The sequence below is a fragment of the Miscanthus floridulus genome, chromosome 12 (genome assembly GCF_019320115.1).
Source record: "Miscanthus floridulus cultivar M001 chromosome 12, ASM1932011v1, whole genome shotgun sequence".
Taxonomy (NCBI): domain Eukaryota; kingdom Viridiplantae; phylum Streptophyta; class Magnoliopsida; order Poales; family Poaceae; genus Miscanthus; species Miscanthus floridulus.
Window position 1 is genome coordinate 69,144,039 of NC_089591.1, and position 24,174 is coordinate 69,168,212.

A 24,174-nucleotide genomic window follows, 5' to 3' on the forward strand; every position below is an offset into this window, starting at 1 on the left:
CTCACAAAGAACAGAAAAGAGAGAGAGATGGGACGCAGGCACGCTGCACGCAGCGCGAGTGACGTGATACTGATACCACAGCCGCAGCCCGCAAGCGGCGAGCCCGAAACGTATAAGGTTAAATAAGTCATTTATAAATTAAAAAGTAAAATAAGTGATTTATTTTATTAAACATCATTAACTTATAAGTCATCTTTACTTATAAGTTTTAAGTTGATTCACCTCTGCTTAAAATTTATAAGTCACATTTTTCTACGTAAGGCCCACATCTTTAATGAGCTTATAAGTCATCAACAACTAAACAAGCATAACTTATAAGTCACTGGTTTTTCAGTCACCTGACTTATGAAAACCAGGTTCCAAATAAGTCACCTACTGATAAGTTAAAAAGTAAAATAAGTGACTTATTTTGTCAAACACCACCAACTTATAAATTACCCCTATTTATAAGTTTTAAGTTGGTTCACCCCTGCTTAAAACTTATAAGTCACTCTTTTCTATATAGGGCCAACATCTGTAATGAGCTTATAAGTTATCCACAACCACATAGTTTATAAATCACTAATTTTTAATTACCTAACTTAATAAGTCATCTGATTTATGCAAACCAAACGTGCCCTACCCAGTTGGGGGAGGACGAACGAATTCCATTCCAACCCTCCCTGGAACCGGCCACTTCGCCTGCCTCCCGCTCTCCCTCTCTCTGTCCTCCAATAAAAACCTGCGAGGAAAATGTGAAGACACACCCCACGCGACCCAACAGGCAACAGCAGACGAGACCCGCAGGGATACTGACCGGAGGCGGTGTCTTCTAGTTCTAGCCGCAACCGCCCGCAGGCCCGCAGCCGCACCGCTCCGTCCGCGCCCGTCCATCTTCTTCTCCAACTAGTGGCAGCGCGGCCGCAACCGCTCACCGACCACTCCTTCCCCCAAATTTCTCCGCATTCATAGCGCTCCACCTCCCTGCCTGCCCGTTACGCCGACGCACGCACCAAAGGGACGAGAGCGAGGAGGCCAAGCCAAGCAGCAGCGGCGGCAGAGCCAGACAGACGCAGGCGCCGCAATGCAGGGCTCCAACACCAAGTAAGCGTCCGTCCCTCCGTCACACCCCTTCTGTGCTGCTTCTTGATCACTGCGACTCCGCGCGCGAGGTGGATCCTTCACCGTCTGATTCTGACGGTGGTTCCGTTTCTGGGTTGGGCCGCAGATCCGGCTCGGCGGAGGCGAAGAGCAACGGCAAGCCGAAGCCGGACAAGGAGAAGAAGGGCGGCGGCACGCCGCCAACCCCCAAGGACAGCAGGCCGCGCAAGCCGGCCGTGCCCAAGGCGAGCGCCGCCGGCCATGGCACGCCGCGCGCGGCCGACAAGTCACCCGGTTCGGGGTCGGCCGACCGCAAGGCGGCCACGCCCAAGGCCGCCGCCGCCTCCCGCCTCGCCACGCCTCCGGAGGTATGGCAATCCGCGACGACCACCGTACCACCGCCTGCGGTTCGCGGGCGCGGAAATCCGTGTGCTTTTTTTTAGCGGAATTCAGACTTGTTTTGATTGATGGTTTCAGAAGCAAGGGGGCCAGCCCGCGAAGCCGACGCAGGAGCAGCAGGCGGCGAAGCCTGCTCAGGAGCTGCAGGCGCAGCTTGCCGCGGTCCGAGAAGAGCTCGTGAAGGCCAAGGAGCAGTTGGTGGAGAACGAGAAGGAAAAGGGCAGAGTCCTTGCGGAGCTGGAGCGTGCCAAGAAGGCGGCTGATGAGGCCAATGCCAAGCTGCAGGAGGCGCAGGAGACTGATAAACTCCCTGCCAGCGAGTCGGAGCAGGCAAGCGTGCACGGCCAGCAGGAGGCTGATGCTGCTGCGCTGCGGTCGACAGTGGAGCAGCTTGAGAAGGCCAGGTATGAGCTGGCCGATGCAATCGATGCCAAAAATGAAGCTCTCAGCCAGGTGGATGATGCTGTTAGGGCTTGTGAGGTGAAGGCTCAGGAAGTTGAGCTCCTCACTGCAGAGGTTAAGCGCCTGAAAGAGCTGGTTGATTCCAAGATGGACGGCAAAGGGAAGAAGGCTGCAGAAAGAATTCAGAATCTTGAAGCAGAGAACTCTGCATTAAAGCTCAAGCTTGAGAAAGCAAAGGCTGCTGAAGAGAAGGCAATTCAATTGGAGCGCATGGTTGATGAACTTAAGAGTGATGTTGGTGATGCTAGGAAGTCTGGTTCCAAGTCAGAGCTGTTAGCTGATGAATGGCAGAAGAAGGCAGAGCTGCTTGAGGTCAGATTGGAAGAGGCTGATCAGTCTAATATTTTGAAGGGTGAGTCTTTGAATTCAGCAATGGAAGAGTTGGATTCAACAAGTAGTTTGCTTCGTGATAGAGAATCTGAAGTTGCTGCTCTTCGGGACAAAGTCAGGTTCTTGGAGGATGAGCTGGCAAAGCTCAAGAGTGATATTGTTGTGTCAGACCAACGGGCCAATGCTGCGGAGAAAGAGACGGCAGATCTATGGACAGAGGTTGAAGGGCTTAGGTTGAAGCTCCAGACAGCGGAAGAAGAGAAAATGGAGGCCCTGAGCAGTGATAAAAATGCAAGCTCAGAAATAGAGACCTCGAATGAACAGAAGAACCAGCTGGCTGACGAGCTTGAAGCTACTAAAGATGAGCTTGAGAAAGTTAAGAAGGCAATGGAGGGTCTGGCCTCAGCCTTACAGGAAATGTCAGCTGAATCCAGAGAGGCGCAAGAGAAGTACCTTCTCAAACAAGATGAGATTGAGCGTGCTCAGGCACAGGTAGATGAGCTTAGCCTGAGTCTGAAGAATACTAAGGAGAACTATGAGCTAATGCTTGATGAAGCAAACTATGAGAAGGTTTGCCTTACGAAATCAGTTGAAAGGCTAGAAGCAGAAGCTAAGGGTGCGCATGAGGAATGGCAGTCCAAAGAGCTAGGTTTTGTCAACTCTATTAAGAAATCAGACGAAGAGATCGGTGCTATCAGAGTTCAGATGGACAGGACCTTGGAGGTTGTTAAGGAGAAAGAAAATGAAAACACTGAGTTGCAGGAGAAGCTGCAGCAGCTTGAGTCTCAGCTAATGGAAGCTAACAGAATCAGGGAGGAAGCCAACGCTGAAACTGTCCAATGGAAGGAGAAGGTATTAGACCAAGAGAATGAATTGCAGAACATAAAACAGGAGAATGACGACCTGCAGGCAAAGGAATCAGCTGCTTCTGAGAAGATTAAGCAACTCTCTTCCCAGCTTGCAAATGCAAAAGATGGCACGATAAATGGTAACACCAAGGAAGGAGATAATGAGAAGGGGGACACTGAAGATGAAGATGAACCTGTTGTGGTAGTTTCCAAAATGTGGGAGAACAGCAAGTTTGCTGACTATGATTCATCTAAGGAGAAGGAGAATGATGGTGACTCACAGGTTGATTTGGAATCAAACAAGGAAGATGCAGGTCTTGACAGCAATGGGTTGCACTCAACTAAGGAGAGCAGTGGCAGGACATCACCAACTAAACAGCACCAGCAGCATAAGAAGAAGCCTTTGCTGAAGAGATTCAGTGGTTTGCTGAAGAAGAAAAGCGAAAATTAGCATAAAACCATCTGATGATATTCTTTGTTCTATCCTTTGTGACATATTTCTTTGACTAGCAATCTAGTTCCTGAGTCTTCCCCCATGTTATGGTAAATCAAATGATGGATGCTTCAAAGAATACAAAGTGTCGACTGTATTTACATAATTGCATCCGCTGAGTTCATGTCTTACATTTTTGTATGTTTGATGATCATTCGTATGCCAGCTCCTGTAATTGTTTCATTATATGCTTGGCTAACGTTGCTGTCTATGAAGCAGAGATTTTCGAATCAGTTATTATACTACTAAAAGGTCAAAAAAACCTGTATGAGCAGTGACGATCCCCATGTTCCTGAGCTGACATTACAGAGTGATGATAGCAACGGGTCATGATGCATTATTGGACGGAAAAGGCCTGTTAAACATGTGAGCCAGTAGGGTTCTTGATGAGGCTGTTGGCCTTCAATAATCGATTTGCTCCGGGTACCCTTTTTTTTTCCTTTGGCAATTGCCCCCACTCCCCTAAAGTTAATATAAGATGCTACTCCTACATTATAAGGTGCATGCTATTTCCAAATTATTCAGTTGGCTCACAAGGACCTGGAGTGATGTGCCTGAATAAATGAGTCCATCAGCAACACCAAAAGATCAGGTTCAGTTCAGATGAGCAACTTCCGCTGCTCACCACCGTATCAGTTTAAACTTTCAGGAATGCATGCCAAAATACGTGAGTTAAGATGGGAGTCTGAACATGGGCAGGGGTCACCTGCTTTGCCATTCTCTGGAGATCAGCAGCTACATGAGGAGATGCATGGACCATGGTGCAGAGGGACCACCGCACCGGTCTTCTACTACTATTCTCAGTGAAACCATGTGAAGCTCTGGCAGCTCCCGCGTGAAATGAAATGGTAGGATTCAATTTCTCAATGTCGACGGTTGACACCTTTTTGTATCGTGTACTCCGATGTTTCACAGTTCACTGCATTCTGCATTCTGGTTGCCCCAGCAGTAGTAATGGTAAAGAGGCAACAGTGTCCGGTAAAGTGGAGCCGAGAACACTGCAGCGTGATGGAGAGCAGTTTTTGGACCTTTTGTTGTTACCGAGTGCTTGTTTAGTTCCTAAAATTTTGCAAAATTTTTCAAGATTCCTCGTCACATCGAATCTTTGGACGCATACATAAAGCATTAAATATAAATAAAAAATAAAACTAATTACACAGTTTAGACGAAATTCACGAGACGAATCTTTTAAGCCTAATTAGACTATGATTAGATACTAATTGCCAAATAACAACGAAAGTGCTACAGTACCATTTCGTCAAAAAAATTCGCCAACTAAACATGGCCCGATTCTACAGAATAGTACAGTCTGATCTCTGCAGCTCACAAAGTCACACGTGACATGTATATACTGAAAGTTTTCAACTTTCTGCCGCTTAACAAAATTGACTGAAATGGAAGTGCACAACTGCCCAAGCCAATTCATGCATGAAGGATTGCGTCAGTAACCAAGCACCAGGAGGGGGAAAGATGTAAGGTAATAGAGTATAATTTTTTAATTGATATAGAATGGGATTCCTAACGCTTTTTAACTCAAAATGTAAACCTATGTGACTATGTCAGTAAAGATACATGTCCACTGCAACCTCAGAGTACATCTCCTAGAAAGAGAATTCCTCGGGTAAACATTTGCCAAACTTGCTGGATAGAAAGTTCCTGTACTTCCCCTTGAGTTCCCCAACTGCAACCAAAGATGTATTTCTGTCGGTTAAAATTGGACTACACTTTATGGATATCACTTACCAAGATATTGAGTATGTAGGGCGTCAAGAACTATTTACCTCTAAAGTCATCAGTTTTGATGTCAGGAAGATTGTGAGATAGTGCCAGCTTCAATAATTTCATAAACCCATTGTCTGTCAAACAATATTTGTCATCTTAGTGTCCATTCCAGGAAAGCAAAGTGAACAATACGAGAAAGGTAATGTTATATTACCATCAATGTACTTTCCAGAGTGCTTAGCATTGATCAGATATGCTGGTGTATCATCTTCTTTCAACTGCAAAGGCAGCACATCAATCTTCAGAGCCAATACCAGAAAGACAGTAAATGGGTATAAGGTAGAGAACTAGTATGAGTTACTAAATAACAACAACAACAAAGCCTTTAAATCCCAAACAAGTTGGGGTAGGCTAGAGTTGAAACCCAGCAGAAGCAATCAAGGTTCAAGCACGTGAATAGCTATTTTCCAAGCACTCCTATCTAAGGCTAAATCTTTGGGTATATTCCATCCTTTCAAGTCTCCTTTTATTGCCTCTACCCAAGTCAACTTCGGTATTCCTCTGCCTCTCTTAACGTAACTATCCTGGCTTAGGATTCCACTACGCACCGGTGCCTCTGGAGGTCTCCGTTGGACATCTCCAAACCATCTCAACCGGTGTTGGACAAGTTTTTATTCAATTGGTGCTACCCCTAATCTATCATGTATATCATCGTTCCAAACTCAGATCCCTTCTTGTATGACCACAAATCCAACGCAACATATGCATTTCAACGACACTTATCTGTTGAACATGTCGTCTTTTCGTAGGCCAACATTCTGCACCATACAACACAGCAGGTCTAATCGTCGTCCTATAAAACTTGCATTTTAGCTTCTGTGGTACCATTTTGTCACATAGGACACCAGATGCTTGGCGCCACTTCATCCACCCTGCTTTGATTCTATGGCTAACATCTTCATCAATATCCCCGTCTCTCTGTAGCATTGACCCTAAATATCGAAAGGTATCCTTCCTAGGCACTACTTGACCTTCCAAACTAATATCTTCCTCCTTCCGAGTAGTAGTGCCGAAGTCACATCTCATATACTCAGTTTTAGTTCTACTAAGTCTAAAACCTTTGGACTCCAAAGTCTCCCGCCATAACTCCAGTTTCTGATTCACTCCTGTCCGACTTTCATCAACTAGCACTACATCGTCCGCGAAAAAGCATACACCAAGGGATGTCCCTTTGTATGTCCCTTGTGACCTCATCCATCACTAAGGCAAACAGATAAGGGCTCAAAGCTGACCCTTGATGTAGTCCTATCCTAATCGAAAAGTCATCTGTGTCTCCATCACTTGTTCGAATACTAGTCACAACATTGTTGTACATGTCCTTAATAAGCCCGACGTACTTCATTGGTACTTTATGTTTGTCCAAAGCCCACCACATAACATTCCTTGGTATTTTATCAGAAGCCTTCTCCAAGTCAATAAAAACCATGTGTAGGTCTTTCTTCTTCTTCCTATACCGCTCCATAACTTATCTTATTAAGAAAATGGCTTTTATGGTTGACCTTCCGGCATGAAACCAAATTGGTTCATATAGACCCGCGTTATTGCTCTCAAGCGATGCTCGATAACTCTCTCACATAGCTTTATAGTATAGCTCATCAACTTAATTCTCCGGTAATTAGTACAACTTTAAATATCCACTTTATTCTTGTAGGTCGGTACCAATATACTTCTCCTTCACTCGTCAGGCATCTTGTTCGATCGAAAAATATGGTTAAATAGCTTGGTTATCCATACTATAGCTATGTCCCCAAGGCATCTCCACACCTCGATTGGGATACCATCCGGTCCCATCGCCTTACTTCCTTTCATCCTTTTCAACGTCTCTCTGACCTCATATTCTTGGAATCTCCGCACAAAGCGCCTATTGGTGTCATAAAAAGAGTCAGCCAACTAAAAGGTTGTGTCCGTATTTTCACCATTGAACAATTTGTCAAAATACTCTTGCCATTGATGTCGGATATCATCTTCCTTCACCAAAAGATGCTCCCTTTCATCCGTAATGCACTTAACTTGGTTGAAGTCCCTTGTTTATCTCTCACGAACCCTAGCCATCCTATAAATGTCCTTCTCTCCTTCTTTCGTACTCAAATGTTGGTAAAGATCCACGTACGCTCTACCCTTTGCCACACTTATAGCTCGCTTTGCGGTCTTCTTTGCCACCTTGTACTTCTCTATGTTGTCCACACTCCTGTCATGGTACAAGCGTCTATAGCATTCTTTCTTCTCCTTAATAGCCCTTTGGACTTCCTCGTTCCACCACCAAGTATCTTTAGCCTCGCCTCCACTTCGTTTGGTTACTCCACACACCTCTGAGGCCACCTTCCGAATGTTGGTTGCCATCTTCTCCCACATGTTGTTTGTCATCTTCCTTCCAAGAGCTCTTTGATAACCATTTCCCTAAATACCTCTGACGTCTCCCATTTCAGTTTCCACCACTTTGTTCTTTCAATCTTAGCTTGTTTATTCCTACGGGCACGCACCTGAAAACGAAAGTCTGCCACCAAAATCATATGTTGAGAAACAACACACTCCCCTGGTATCACCTTGCAACCCAAGCATGCTCGTTTGTCCTTTCTTCTTGCGAGGACAAAGTCAATCTAGCTAAGTGTTGTCCGCTACTGAAGGTCACTAGATGAGATTCTCTCTTCCTAAAGAAAGTGTTGGCTATCATCAGGTCAAAAGCTACCGCGAAGTCCAGAACTTTCACCCCCTCCTGATTCCTACTACCATACTCAAAACCTCCATGAACTGCCTCGAAACATGCGCTTGTAGTACCTATATGTCCATTAAAATCTCCTCCTATAAAAAAGCTTCTCAATACTAGGTACAACTCTAATCAGGCCATCTAAGTCTTCCCAGAACTGTCTCTTAGCACTCTCGTCGAGGCCTACTTGGGGGGCATACGCACTAATTACGTTCAAGACCATATCACCAATGACAAGCTTGACTAAGATAATCCTATCTCCTTGCCTTCTCACTCCCACCACACTATTCTAGAGGCACTTATCAATCAAAACTCATACTCCATTTCTATTCGCGACTGTCTCTGTGTACCAAAGCTTGAAACCTGTATTGTCCACCTCCTTCGTCTTCTGACCCTTCCATTTAGTCTCTTGAACGTATAATATATTTACACGCCTCCTAGTCGCGGTATCAACTAATTCTCTTAATTTACCTGTAAGCGACCCTACATTCCAACTACCTAAACAGATCCTAGTTGGTTCGACTAGCTTCCTTACCCTTCGCACCCGTCGACTCAAATGTAATAACCAGAGAGAAAAACAAAGAAATAGAGCCACCTACATGTGAGAATAAGGAACTTGCAAGCCCAAGTGGGTCAGCAGGAGAGGGGGCCCTGCTGTATGCTGGGACAAATTTTCCATCGTGATATCCAGTCAAGAAATGGTAAGCAGCCTGGCCAGCAGAGAGCTTTGATACAGATGGTATAGCACCAGTGCTGAAAGTAGAAAAGACCAATACATTGTTAGCAAACTTAGTCCCATTCCTTCTTGTCACAACTACAAATCTTTTTTCATTTTAATTATCATATAAGAGATGTTAATGTTCCTGTTTAGCAAAAGAACTTTTGTAACACTCCACGAACTGCATGTTTTAGACAAGACAAATGTCATCAAAGCATGGACTGTTCATTACCTATCAGATGATACAATAATTACTGCAGTTGGTTTGGTAAACAATTTTGGCTCCCTTCTTGCCTTTGTTGGGAAAAGCACAGTAGACCCTTTAGAAGAGATGACTACACCACAGTCAATGGACAATAGAGCATTGTGGATTTCTAAGCAGGACATCATGATTTCCACCGGGGCAAACAATAATACAATAGAACCACCAAAGCACAGAAGCCTGAAATACACAATACGAAAGGAAAATAAGAACTTTACAGAAACATAATCAACGAAGATTAATAAGCTGACTTTACCAGCCTGGAACCGGGAGGCCTCCTCTTGCAGACAATATTGGAGCTGTCATAGCAGTAAGTGCATCTTTCACAAGAGCTGAATCAGCAAATGCTTTACCGCATAGGATTAGAGATGATCGTTCAATATCCGCTGCTGCAAATCCATTAGCATATTGTGTTCCAGAACCAAGAATAGTCTTAACATTGTTACTGCTTCAAACATTCATAAAGAAGATATTAATTAGCCTTCCATTATAGCCAACTACAGACTTCGCTTCTTTCTGGAAAATATTACTTGAATGAATGAACAAGTTAAAATCATATGCAAAAGAATGAAAAAGATAATGTACCTTATGGAACTGGTAGCATATATAGTCAAAGGGGATGTGTCATGGGAAATCGCACGATCCGGTATTTTCCAAAGGACATTGGACAATAACATAACCGCAGAGGGGTTATCACTAATGACTCGAACCTTTGCATCACATTCTGCTGAGGAACCAATGGCACCATCTTGAACATATAGACATGAGATAGATGAAAGATGAAACGTCACCTATACAAGCAAGCAGTCTGTCAACAAACAGGGGGGATGTTATGGCTAAACTAAGAAGAATAAAAAAAATCTTGGATGCTGAAAAAAGGGGCTAACAGTATTTCAGCTCCATTCAAGATAATCATCATTGAATACCATCCCATTGAGGGATGAAGCCAAAACTTAGAACCTACCAGTTTCAGAAGCTTTGCAAATTGAGCTTTTGAAACACCAGGGACACCACCAATGACATCTCCTCTAACATGAAGTGGTATACCAGACAAGCAGTCTGCATGTTCCAGATGCAGTCACAGAGTTATAGTATCATATACCAGTTGTACATACACATCATTACAGGACAACAATAATTTGCACATACCTGGGTAAGTAGCACCTCCTTCCTGAAGCTCAGATGTTTCCTAAGTTATGGAAGACCTTATCTTTCACAATGACACCTTTCCCAGCAATAGCCCACTTAAGACCATATGAAACTTCTGGGTCTTCTCTGTGCAACAAAGGGTAGATCAGAAAATTTGCAGATATTTTGTAATGACTGGTCAAATAGAATAAAATGAAATATCAAGCTTGACATAATAAGCAGTTAGTGACATAGGTATTCCCCAAGTCGAAATTTTGTGGCACATGTCATAGCTTGTCGTTTGGGAGACCCATACGGTATGTGAAGCTCATAGGCCTAAATATAGACATTAGATCAAGAAGCAACTAGGAAGAGGAGAGTATGGCCACTGACCACACTTACCTTGGATAGGTGATAATCTCTCATTGCTTCTATGGTAAGCACACTGAAACTGCAAAATTCAGAAACCAAAAGTTTTGTCAGGCTTCACACAGAGCACTTCTATTTTTCACAATCACAACGAGCAGACAGTCCTATTCACAGATTCGCTGTTTACACGGAAACCTCGTTTATTTCTACCATAAACCGATACTCGTAACCAGCTCTTAGACCATCCAACCGCGCGCCACGCGGAAGTGCAGCACTCTAAACTACGGCCCATCTATTCTAATCGTTTAGTGAACAACACCTCCCTCTCCCAGAGGTACACGCTTCTGGCCCTCAGGATGTAAGACGGCAAACCACATCCGAAATCAACCATATCAGTGCCGGTCGCGGAAGGAATGCAGTGGGTCGCAAGCAGCATCACGCGCCCTGAAGAGTGGGAATCGGACGCACCTGTCGGAGGCCCGCCGCCGGCGACGACGCTGCGGCGAGGGCTGCGCGGCGAAGAACCCCGAGCATATGCGGTGCGCCGGTGCTCCACTTCCCCTCCACCGCTCCCCGGCCTGGCCGTGTTTTGCTGCGGCGGTCGCTGCCTGCTCGCCGCAGCGGCGGAGATGGGGACGATCCCAGTTCAACTTGGGTAGCCCAACTGGCCAACAGTGCGGCTGCTGGGTAGCCCATGTAGCGTCATCAGCCCGTGACGATTCGCTTGACTGGTACGTGTTGCCAAAGGCCCAACAGTAGTTAGCACTAGGGGTGGGTGAATCCCAAAGACGAATTGCACGCCACGTTGGCCCAGCTAACAGCGGCTATCAACATTTCTTTCCTTCAATGACACAACAACGGTTCCAATTCAACATTCAAATATTCTAGCTTTAAAAAATTCTCGGTTTCACGAGAAAATTGGTCCGTTTCAAATAAAAACTTTAGCTTAAAAAACTTCACTAGAAAAATGAAGCATTCTATCTAAAAAAGTAGAGACGAACTGAGCGCAGGGTCAGCTGTTTATATTTCTGATGGTGAAAAATTATTTTAGAATTTAACAACGTTATCTTTTAGTAGTGTGTTCATCGTGATGAGTGCATGTACACATACAGCGTGTGTACTGTGTAGTGTGATTAAAAAAAACTACGAACCAGTTTTGTTTAAAAACTGTACGTCGGCTAGTATCTATACCTTCATGCTCACCAAACAAAAATAAAGGTTTTTGGGAGAACCGAGCAGAGCTCGGATGGCTAGCTCAGCCGGTGGGCAGGACAGCCGGGAATCGCACTCACGTCTCTCATCGGGGTTCGTCTCCCAAATAAATTTTGTTGCCTCTCGCGAGTCACAGAGAGAATGCGACGCACTCCATCACCCACAGGTTATGGTTGGATCCGGTGATCTCACAAAGGACGTGATCCAGTGATCTGAGTATAGTTGTAGGTTTGCTTGTGTACATGTGTAGGGTTGGTGTGTGTCTGTACATAAGCAGATACTACAGTTGTACCCAGATGAGAGGCACAAAAAAAGTTTTTTTTAATCTTACCATTACAATTTTACAAATTTAGAGATACACCATTACAATTCAACTATTTGGAGAAGTGCTATTATAATTTTATCTCTCCCTCATCCGTACCATTTTATACGTATCCCACATACATAGGCCCACTGTGGCATAGGTATAGAAAATACGTATGGACGTGAAGCCCCGCCTCCTCCGTTAGAACAAACCCGCCCGCCGCGGTGAGCGGCGGTGCTCGCCCGCAGCTGCTGGCAACCAGATGTGCGAAGCCGTAGCCTCGTTCCACTGGCAGTCAGGCCGCACGGTCGGCGCAACCGCGTCCTTCGCTGAAGCCGTCATCTGCGGCTACCTCGCCGCGGTGCTCATCCTGCCCCGCATCCCGCCGCTCCCTCCGCCGGCGCTCCGTGCGGCATCTGCCGCCCACAATGCGGCCCTGCTAGCGCTCTCTATCGCCATGGCCGCCGGGTGCGCGCTCTCCACGCCGCCATCTTCTATTCTGGGCGCACGTGTTCTACCTTTCCAAGCTGTACGACCTTGGCGACACGCTGCTTATCCTGCCCGCCATGTGCTACCTCTGGCTCGCCACGCGCCAGTCCCTGATGCCCATCGCGCTCCCTAACCAACGCCGTGGCGCGTCCATCGGCGCGCGCTTCTTCCCAAACTCGCACGACCTCTGCGAGTGCCACGCTTCTTCTCCGTCGTGCTCGTACACCTTCACATGCTTGTTGTTGCAGTTTGCAGCAGGCCAGGTCAACGTTGTAGTGCCCGAACTTAGTAAGCTAGAAAAACAAAGTAACACTAGAAAAATGATGTCCAGTCCAAAGCTTAAGCCACCGGAAGTCCGGAACCACGGAAGCAATGAACGGTGAGATCATTGCACTGGTTGCCGGACGTTCCGCGCACTTACTCTCATAAGATACGAACGCGTCGATGCAGGCATACTGGACCTGCTCCACGGACAGGCGTCGCGCGTCCCACTTGCTCATGGTCACTGACTTGGACTTGTTGATGAGCACGCCCATGACCTCGCGGGTGAGCGTCTTCAGCGACGCAGAGCTAGGGCTGGGCGAGCGCCTCCACCGCGACAGTCCCGGCCTGATGCCCATCCCGATCGCCGCCAGCGACGCGGCGGCGTCCATCGGCACAGGCTTCTTCCCGGACTCAGCACGACCTCTGCGCAGGCCGCCGCGGGCGTTTGTCGCAAACTCCGCCTCGCGCGCTCGCTGCCGCGCCGCTCGGGCACAGGCCACCATGGGCGCTCGCCGCCAGTTCCGCTCGCACACAGGCCACCGTGCGCCAGCGCCACCGTTCCGCCTCGCGCACAGGCCGCTGCAGGCGAGCGCCGCCGCTCCTCCTTGCGCGCTAGCCGCCGTGGGCGAGCGCCGCCGCTCCCCCTTGCGGTCTGACCACCGCGGGCGGGCTTCTTCTGACGGAAAGAAGCCGGGACATGACATTCATACGCGTTTTCTGTATTTATACATGACTGACAGTGGGTCATGTACGCTGAAGGTGTAGAAAATGGTATGGATGAGGGAGAGATAGAATTATAATGACATTTCTCCAAATAGATGAATTATAACGGTATATCTCTAAACTTGTAAAATTGTAATAGTATGGTTAAAAAAACCCCATTTTTTTCGCTCAATGACCATGCGCTGGAGTGCAGTGGCATTGGAGCAATATAAAGTACAAGATCAAACAGACTCTTGTAGCTGTACACTCCAGTCATCTGAAGCACCTTCAGATGATTGTGGCCTCTGGGGCAGTATGTCCTCAAGTCCCAGGATAAATTGCCCCGTGCCATGCCACTCCATCTGCAAACAAATAATTCCAAAAAGTTTTCATATGGACTAGTAATTATTCATAGATGGCAATTAGCAGAATTATTTCCCATCTAAGAGTAAGCCGCATCATAAAAAGTTAGAAGTCTATTTCAGCCATACAACTCTGAACCCTTTTTATCTAGCTGGTTTATTTAAAGGCGGTTTTGTATTTTCTAAAAACAATAAAAACTGGCAACTGATAGATTATATTTTTAGAAATATTTTGGTATTAGTTTCATATGGACTAGTAATTATACGTAGATTGCAATTAGCAGAATTATTTCTCATCTAACCACATCATAAAAAAGCTAAACCCATTTTTTTTACCATGTACCTATCAATACACAAATTTAACAATCTAGCTGGTTTATTTAAAAGGTGGTTTTGTATTTTCTGAAAACAACAAAAACTGGCAACTGATAGATTATATTTTTTAGAAATATTTTGGTATTAGTTTCATATATTTTGATTTAAAATGAATTAGTTATGATTTTTTTTAAACAAAAAACGCCTTTGAAACCACCTAGATGGCTAAATTTACGTTAAGAAAGCTGTCCATGGAGGACATTTTTCACAATAGCAGTATAGAAGTGCAAGATAAACTTTCACAAATTTGAAGTATTCAGTTGCATAAAATGGAAAAAAAAGGTTACGCAACAGCTAAGCCGCCATAACACATGAATGATACACAAACATATGATGGTATATATAACAAAAACTTCAATGGGACCATGAATAGAATATTGCTGAAGAGATAACTTACATGCAGTTCCAGTTCTTCCAAAACTGGAGCCAACTCCAAAAGGTAAGCAAGACGAATAATACCACCAGTGTGCTCATCATGATGTCTAAACATCTCCATGGTCAAGACAAGATGCTTGATGTTGAAGAACACGGTAGGTGTCGGTGTGGGACCCACGGGATACCCCGCAAGGAAGGGAGAAGATCTAGTCTAACTAGGAATTCTTCCCATGTAATCTTAGTAGTAGTATTATTCTGTAATCCTACTAGGAACACTCATTGTAAACCAACTAGGATTCTGACCTCCTGACTATATAAAGGAGGGCAGGGTTCCTAGAGACGGGAGAACAGAACAACAATTGTACGACACAACACTTTATAATTAATCCAACGCAAAGGCTAACGCCGACTGAACGTAGAGCTATTACTCGATCGAAGATCGAGGGCCCGAACTAGGATAAATCGACTGTCTCTTGCGTTAACCGTCGAGTTCCGCATACGCTGAAGTCCGAACAAACTGCCCCGGGTACCCCCGTGGCAGGCTATCGGTGGTGAAACATCGACAGCTGGCACGCCAGGTAGGGGCTTTCGGCGACTTTGCATCCGAGAGCTCGATGGACCTCGACAACATGATCTTCTCGAAGGGATCAACCTTCATCTTCGGTTCGTGGATCTGCGAGGCAAGCGACGATGGCAAGCTCCAAGGCCGTCTCCTCGAAGATTCAGATCATCATCAGGACTTTTCCATTTTGGCGACAACGACAGATCAACTTGCTGGAAGATTCGTGCAGCTCACGATGTCCGATCCAACTCAGATTTCGCGGCTTCACGCAACCGATTCAAACTCAGGCTCCGCTTCCGAGACTGGAGTCTTATCTGAGTTCTTTCGAGAAACCGAGTTCTTTTCCAATAAGGCTCCGGGACACGACATCAACCTATCGAGAATACAACTCGGAGTACACTCAGAGTACTCTAAAGAAGACGGGTCTTTTTTCCGTTTGGTCTCGGCAACATGGCAACGACTTATCGGGCACAGCTCGAAAGATCTCTTAATCCAGTGCTTGGAATACCACTGACAGGAGCTCAGAAAGGACTCGTACTAACCATAACATCTCAAGACTGCATCATCCACTGGCCAGGTTCTGTTCCTGAGGATAGCAGAACCCGGCTAGTTGACACAACAACGACTAATAGCTCTACCCTACCAAGAAGGAGACTCGATCTATGACCCTAAAGCCTCTACTGAAGTTATCAACAACTCTGACAGTACGAAAACCAACGCTGATGACAGAACAACTCACGCTCGAGAAGTATTTATGATTCGTCGTCCTCGATCACCATTGGTCCCCCCAGAAGCGCCCGACGTCAGGTCTTCAGATGAATCCGAATCCAACATATCACCATTTACCCAGGGGCACGATGGTGAGACCAAGAGTCAGAGGCAAGCTAGAGAGAGAGAGAGAACAAATTGAAACAAGGACGTCAACACCGTGCTAAGCAGCGCAAGGAAGCTTGGATCAAATATGAGTCAGACCTAGCCGAGTACAATAGAAGAAAATCAGAGCGAGAGGTCGAAGAAGGATGAGCGGTGAATACACCCTACAATAAGATCCGAGAAGCACTAGAAGAACTCAGGGCGACTTCACATCCCAATGAAAAACAAGAACAGCTCCGGGACTTCCTTTGATCAACAGTTCTAAGGACACACGACGGAAGGGCCCGCTCAAGACTACCTGACAAGTCAGCATCTTATGAGCAGGAAGATCAAAATCAAAGAAAGTCCGCTTTCAAGAGACTTGGTCCAAGTGGAAGTCACAACAGAGAAAGTAGAAGAAATCATAGTCAAAACGACCGAGTCGAACAACCAAGAAAGGCCAGAAGCAAAGCACCTACTCGGACAGTCATGCAAAACTACTCTCACCAAGACAACAGTTGGCAAGAAGGGGGCGCTGAATTAGAATACACAGAAGCCAGAACACATGATAGATTCTCTTGTTTTGCAAACAGACTTGCTTCAATATGACTGCCTCACAAGTTCAAGCCGTCCAACCACTCCAAGTATGATGGCAAGACCGAACCAAGGTAGTGGCTCAGGATTTACTCATAATCAATTGAATTGGCCGGAGGAGACGATGACATCAAGACCTTGTTCTTTCCCATGACCCTAGAAACCATGCCCCTTCAGTGGTTTGACAAATTGAATCCAGGATCAATCAGAAATTGGGAGGACTTACAAAGAGCTTTCTGTGAAAATTTCGTGGGTATCATTACACACCCAATCACCCATGCAGAGTTAAAAGGACTCAAAGCAGAAAGTAGGTGAAAGTCTTAGAAATTACTATCGATGATTTGGCGAACTATGAGCTCAAGTACATGACATCACCCAACGAGAAGTAATCGAAGCTTTCTCTCATGGAATCATGGCTAGGTGGCAATTTCAAGACTTCTGCAAAGAAAAGCCAAGAAACAATGAAGAATTCAGACGAAACAGTGGAAAAGATGATTACCACAGAGGAAAAGAAACAAGAAAGATTCCCGGATAGAAACAACCGAGACAACCCTGAACAAGCAAAATCTTCGAAATAACAGACATCAGGAAAGAAAACGTGGACCAGACAACACCATAGCAGTGACTGACAAATCAAGGAAGTTTTCCAAGCCCAGAAGGTATGACGACATTGAAAATATGCATTGCATCTTGCACCCCTAAAGAAAATCACACCATCGGAGATTGCTACACCTTCAAAGATTGATACACAAGAAAAGATAGTAAGGAGAATACTAAAGAAGGCAATCAGAAAAAAGAAGAAGACAACCACGAAGACAAGGGATTCCAAAAATCCAGGAGGACAGTAGCAGTAATCTTTGCCGGGGTTCTAGATTCTAGAAGCAAACATCAAGAAAAGCTAGCGTTACGAATCATCATGGCAGCAGAACCAGGCTACACCAAGATATCTCAATTGGTCACTAGTATCCTAATCCAATTTTCAAGAGAAGACCAATGGACTAGCGTGGGAAACACATGCCATTACCCACTGGTTCTAGATCCAACTATTGACGGTATGACTATCACGAAAGTACTAATCGATGGGGGAGCCGGACTCAACATCATTTTTTTAGAAACTCTAAGGAAGATGGGACTACAACCGTCGGGATGATTACACCAACAAGCACGCCTTTTTATGGCATAGTACCCAGCAAGGCAGCAATGCCACTTGGACAAATCACTCTATCGGTTACTTTTGGAACTCCCTCGAACTACCGTACAGAGTTCATCAAGTTTGAAGTTGCGGACTTCGATTCATCATATCACGCAATCCTTGGGCGTCCAGCACTAGCAAAATTCATGGTGATACCGCATTATCCGTACATGTTGCTTAAGATGCCAGGGCCTAACAGTGTCCTCTCTCTTCGAAGTGATTTGAAGCGCGCTTTTAATTGCGCTGTTCAGGCAATCCAAATTGCAGCAAAAGCACAGGCCGCCGACGGAAGAAAAGAAATAGCCACTGTTGCAGCAGAAATGAACCCGGAAGAGCTAGTAATACCAGCAAAAAACCCAGCATCCTAGCACCATCAAAAGAAGCCGACGTCAAGCAAATCGACCTGGGCACCGGTGATCCCTCCAAAATGGCAACCATCAGCGCCCACCTCTCGGCAAAATAGGAACTCGCGCTCACCAACTTTCTTTGGGACAACAAAGATATCTTCGCTTAGAAGCCGGCCGACATGCTAGGGGTTCCAAGAGAGTTGGCTGAGCACAGAATTGATATCAATGAAGGCTCCAAGCCTAGTAAAGCAACGATTACGACAATTCTCACCCGACAAGACGGCAGGAATTAAAAAAGAAATCACAAAACTAATGGCAGCCGGATTTATCAGAGAAATCCTCCATCCAGATTGGCTAGCAAACCCAGTTCTAGTACAGAAAAAGAATACGGACGAGTGGCGCATGTGTGTCGACTACACAGATCTCAACAAACACTACCCGAAAGATCCATTCGGGCTACCACGCATTGACCATATAGTTGATTCAATGGTAGAATCTGTCCTATTATCCTTTCTTGATTGCTATTCAGGATATCACCAGATCGCGTTAAAGGAACAAGACCAGAGCAAGACATCTTTCATCACTCCGTTTGACACCTACTGCTACAAAACAATGTCATTTGGACTAAAGAATGCTGGTGCCACTTACCAAAGAGCTATCCAAACGTGCCTTGGTGATCAAATCAGGGAAAACGTAGAGGCATACGTGGATGACATAGTAGTAAAGACGAAGAACCCGGATACACTAATTAAAGACTTAAAGCAAACCTTTGAAAATCTAAAAAGATGGAGGTGAAAAATTGAACCCAAACAAGTGTGTATTTGGAGTTCCTTCAGGACAACTACTTGGATTCTTGGTCAGTCATCGCGGAATCGAAGCAAGCGCCAAGCAAATTCGAGCCATAACAGAGATGGGCCCTCCTCGAAGTGTCAAAGATGTGTAGAAACTAACAGGCTGCATGGCGGCCCTAAATTGTTTCATATCAAGACTGGGCGAAAAAGGGTTACCTTTCTTTAAATTGCTAAAGAAGACAGATAAGTTCGAGTGGATAGAAGAAGCCAATGAAGCCTTCAAGAAACTCAAGGAATACCTCACCTCCTCACCCGTTCTCACACCTCTGAAGAAATATAAAGACATGATGCTATACATTGCGGCAACTTCTATTGTGATCAGCACAGCGATTGTCGTAAAAAGAGAAGAAGAAGGGCATGTATATAAAGTACAACGCCCCGTATACTACATCAGCGAAGTACTGTCAGAATCAAAAATCTGGTACCCGCATGTGCAAAAATTACTCTACGCCCTCCTGATCACTTCACGTAAGCTTCTCCACTATTTTGAAAGCCACAAGATCACCGTGGTGACAGATTTCCTACTCGGAGACATCCTGCACAACAGAGACACAACAGGGCGCATATCTAAGTGGGCAGTTGAACTAGGTGCTCTCAATATCGATTTCACCCTATGGAAGGCAATTAAATCTCAAGCCCTGGCCGATTTTGTTGCCGAGTGGACAGAAATTCAACAACCTATGTCAAATACCATCCTTGATCATTGGAAGATGTACTTTAATAGATCACTCAAGCTAGGCAGAGCCAGTGCAGGTGTTCTCCTAATTTTTCCAGATAGAAAACAACTCAAATACGTCCTTCAGATATTATGGCAAGCTACAAACAATGAAGCAGAATACGAAGCCCTCATCCACGGGCTACAAGTGGCAATTACCCTCGGAATCAAGCGTCTACTTGTATACGGCGATTCAGTAGTAGTCATCAATCAAGTCAACAAAGATTGGGACTGCACCAAAGAAAACATTGGCGCTTACTGTGCTGAAATACGAAAGCTCGAAAAACATTTTCAAGGATTAGAAACTCTACATGTCCTGCGTGATTCTAATATTGCGGCAGACATCCTCTCCAAGCTTGGATCGGATAGGGCGAAGGTCCCACCCGGTGTATTCATAGAGGAGTTATCAGCTCCCTCTATTAAACAACCCGATGAGATAACCCCTGAAATCCCAGCTAAAGGCACCCATATTTTGGTAATCGCCACTTCATGGACCTAGATTTTTATTGATTACATCAAAGAGAATAAGTTGCCAGCGAAAAAAAGAGGAAGCTACCCGAGTTGTTCGTAGAAGCAAGAACTACGTCCTAGTAGGAGACAAGCTCTACAGAAGAGCCGCATCATCAGGAGTACTCCTAAAATATGTCTAATTTGAAGAGGGCAAAGAGATGCTAGACGAAATACACTCAGGTTGTTGTGGAAATCACGTCGCTTCAAGAACACTAGTCGGCAAAGCATTCTGCACCGGATTCTACTGGCCAACCGCTTTAAAAGACGCAGAAGAACTTAGTCAGAAGATGCAAAGGCTAGTCAAATGTTCGTAAGACAAGCTTATGTGCCAGCTCATAATCTCATCTGCATCCCACCCGCTTGGCCTTTCTCCTGTTGGGGCTGGATCAAGTAGGACCTCTCAAGAAAGCAAAAGTCAGATTTCGAGTACATCTTCATAGCAATTGACAAGTTCACCAAGTGGATTGAATACAAACCACTCGCAAAAATACAGCGTAGCCAAAGCAGTTGAGTTCATCCAAGACATTATGCACCACTTTAGCATGCCCAATTGAATCATCATAGATTTGGGTTCTCCCTTCACAGCCACTGAATTCCAAAGTTGGGCACAGGACTGCGACTTCAGCATAGATTACGCATTAGTCGCACATCCAGAGGCCAACGAACAGGTAGAAAGGGCTAATGGACTCAAACTAGCCGGATTAAAACCAAGATTGTATGAAAAACTAGTGGACTATGGATCAAAATGGATTGAAGAATTACCCAATGTCGTATGGGGGCTACGGACTCAAATAAGCAGAGCCACCGGATACTCACCTTTCTTCCTAGTTTACGGATCAGAAGCCGTACTACCTACCGACTTAATCTAGACGTCACCAAGGATAGAACAATATGACGAAAAGAGAAGCAGAACACACCCTGAAGATTAGAGCTCGACTGTACAGAAGAAGTCAGAGTAAATGCTATCCTTCAATCAGCAAGATACCTCCAAGGATTAAGGCGCCACTACAACAAGAATACCTAGTCTCGATCATTACAAGTCTAAGACCTAGTATTAAGAAGAATACAAAAAACTGACGGACGCCATAAACTACTCGATCCATGGGAAGGTCCTTTTATCGTCAAAAAAGTCACCGGACAAGGCACATACAGGTTGGTAACTGAAGACAGGAAAGGAAGTCAACAATACATGGCACATCAGCCAGCTAAGAAGATTCTACGCATGAAAACAACTCAAGGGAAAATATATATACAAGCCACAAGAGATCAATGTTCATGATCAATAAAGATAGCGCTCATCAACACTATATGTACTATTATGACCTATCAATATTCATAATCAATAAAGATGGTTCTTTCTCAACAAACATATGTCTTATTATGGCTTTCCCCGAGCTGTTTCCAATGAGCATACCGGCCGAGAGCAAAAGAGCTGAAAAGATGCTTGAGCCCTGCCAATGAGGGTAGCTAATAAGCTAACACCCGAACAAAAAAGCAAAATGGCTGAAAAGACGCCTGAGCATACCGGCCAAGAGCAAAAGAGCTGAAAAGATGCTTGAGCCCACCGATGAGGGTAGCTAGCAAGCTAACACCCGAACCAAAAAGCAAAATGGCTAAAAATACACCTGAGCATACTGGCCGAGTGCAAAAGAGCTGAAAAGATGCTTGAGCCTGCCGATGAGGGTAGCTCATAAGCTAACACCCGAACAAAAAAGCAAAAAGGCTGAAAAGACGCCTGAGTATACCGGCCGAGGGCAAAAGAGCTGAAAAGATGCTTGAGCCCGCCGATGAGGGTAGCTAACAAGCTAACACCCGAACTAAAAAGCAAAATGGCTAAAAATACGCCTAAGCATACCGGCCGAGAGCAAAAGAGCTGAAAAGATGCTTGAGCCCGCCGATGAGGGTAGCTAACAAGCTAACACCCGAACCAAAAAGCAAAATGGCTAAAAATACGCCTGAGCATATCGGCCGAGAGCAAAAGAGCCGAAAAGATGCTTGAGCCCGCCGATGAGGGTAGCTAATAAGGTAACACCTGAACCAAAAAGCAAAACGACTGAAACTAAGCCTGAGCATAAATCAGAGCAGTTTCAAGATAAGACCCTCCAGCTCCTTGTTCCAAATAGCAAGAGGCTCGGGGGCTACACTCAGAAGATCCCAAGAAGCACTACACAGTTTCACTCAGGAAAGCACTCAGACGACACTTGTACCTACTCAGTAGGACCTGAAGGAACAAGACAAGGCTTCCAGAGCTCTACCATGAAGTGCTCGGGGGCTTGACAATCCTAGGATGTTTTTGCAAACAAGGAAAGGACCAGACGCCGACCATATCTCGAGTTAAGCCGAAAAGAAGAAGCTGAAGATACTCAAGATCGCTAGTCCTAAGTCTTTTTAGTACTAACAAGAACATAAAGTTTGTTAAGACAACGATCTATATCGAGTTGTTTACAAGTCAAGTCTGTCAAGACATCAATCTACATGTATCGAGTTATTTACAAGGCACAAATGAAAGCCAGAAAAGCACAACGATCTATACCGAGTTGTTTACAAGTCATAGACGAAAGCCAGACAAGCACTCGATAAATCAAGGAAGTCTATCAAGACATCAATCTATGTATACTGAGTTGTTTACAAGGCACAAACGAAAGCTAGAAAAGCACTCGACAGATCAAGGAAGTTTGTCAAGACAATGATTTACCTAAACCGGGTTGTTTACAAGACAAAGAAATACAGACAAAGAAGACATCAACAAAAAATGAAAAATCTCCATTCAATCTTCAAGTATAGTGTTCTATTACAATAGCTGGAATACAAAGGTCGATTACATCAAGCATTGTCATCAGGAGAAGAAATATCAATGTTAAGATTATCTACAATCTTTCTGGCTAAATCATCGACCTTAGGCTCCAACTTCTCAACAGCATCTAGATACTCTTGACTCTTGGCTTCATCGGCAACCTTGGACAAAGGAAACTCCGGAGAAAGAACCCGGACCTAGGCAAGACCATTCCTAGTACATAGATGGGCACACCTCCTCACAAACTCCTAGAAACGGGTTGGCACTTGGGGAATAAACTGAGCCCAAGAATAACCATCATCTGCTGGAGTCCAGAGAAGGTCGGCTACTGACCACAAAGACTTCCACAAAGCATTCCAGTTCTTAGTAGCCGTTGCCAACTTGTCGGACAAGTCTTCAACGGTTTTTTGGGCCTACACAAGATCCCTGTCGGCTCCATGCCTAATCAACTTAGCAAGCGCGAGTTCTTCTTTAGCTCGAGTAATTACCTCCTCAGCCTTATTATGGTTAGTATGAACAAGTGTCTTCATCTCTTCGATACCCTCTGAGAGCTTCTGCTTTTCAACTCGGAGAGCTAGACCAGGCAACAAAACACAAGTCAGCAGAAAGGCAAATTTGAATACAAAAGGAAACGAAAAAGAACTCGCAATACCATGGCACTCTTTCTTCATGGCCTCCATGTTTTTCAAGGCCTCCTGAGCAGCTGCATCCCTCTGCTTTTCTACCTCAACTACCCGGGCACGGAGAGTCTTCTCCTCCATCTGATGCGTCTGATGCTCGGTCTCCAACTCAGCCCAATAGAGGTCAAGCTCTGCCTTCAAGGTACTCACCTCAGAATACAACTTTTTCTTGTTTTCAGATGAGAAAAAGAAGCTGGTATGATCATGAGAAAAAGACTGAGCAAAAAGAGAGAGAAAAACAAGACATAAGGATAAAAAAACAAACATCCAAAGAAAGAACTTCAGAAAAACTTACCTAGAGCTTTTCCCCGAAAGAAGTCACAAAGGTCGCCAAGTTTCCCCAGGCAGCAGTCAGCTCCGACAATCGATGAGTGGCATCAAATTGCTGCACCACGTCATCAGCCAAAGGCGGACCACCA

General features: G+C 45.1%; 1 protein-coding gene and 1 pseudogene across 1 annotated transcript; one reads left to right on the forward strand and one right to left on the reverse strand.

Annotated features, from left to right (window-relative positions):
• The first annotated feature begins 748 nt into the window (after nt 1-748).
• On the forward strand, nt 749-3,655 carry LOC136496971 (WEB family protein At5g16730, chloroplastic-like). Its single transcript, XM_066492753.1, has 3 exons — nt 749-1,083; nt 1,208-1,448; nt 1,558-3,655. The coding sequence occupies exons 1-3, from the start codon at nt 1,064-1,066 to the stop codon at nt 3,568-3,570; spliced, it is 2,274 nt and encodes a 757-aa protein (XP_066348850.1). The 5' UTR covers nt 749-1,063; the 3' UTR covers nt 3,571-3,655.
• A 1,272-nt stretch (nt 3,656-4,927) lies between these two features.
• Nucleotides 4,928-11,229, reverse strand: LOC136498111 (uncharacterized; annotated as a pseudogene).
• Between the last annotated feature and the right edge of the window lie 12,945 nt (nt 11,230-24,174).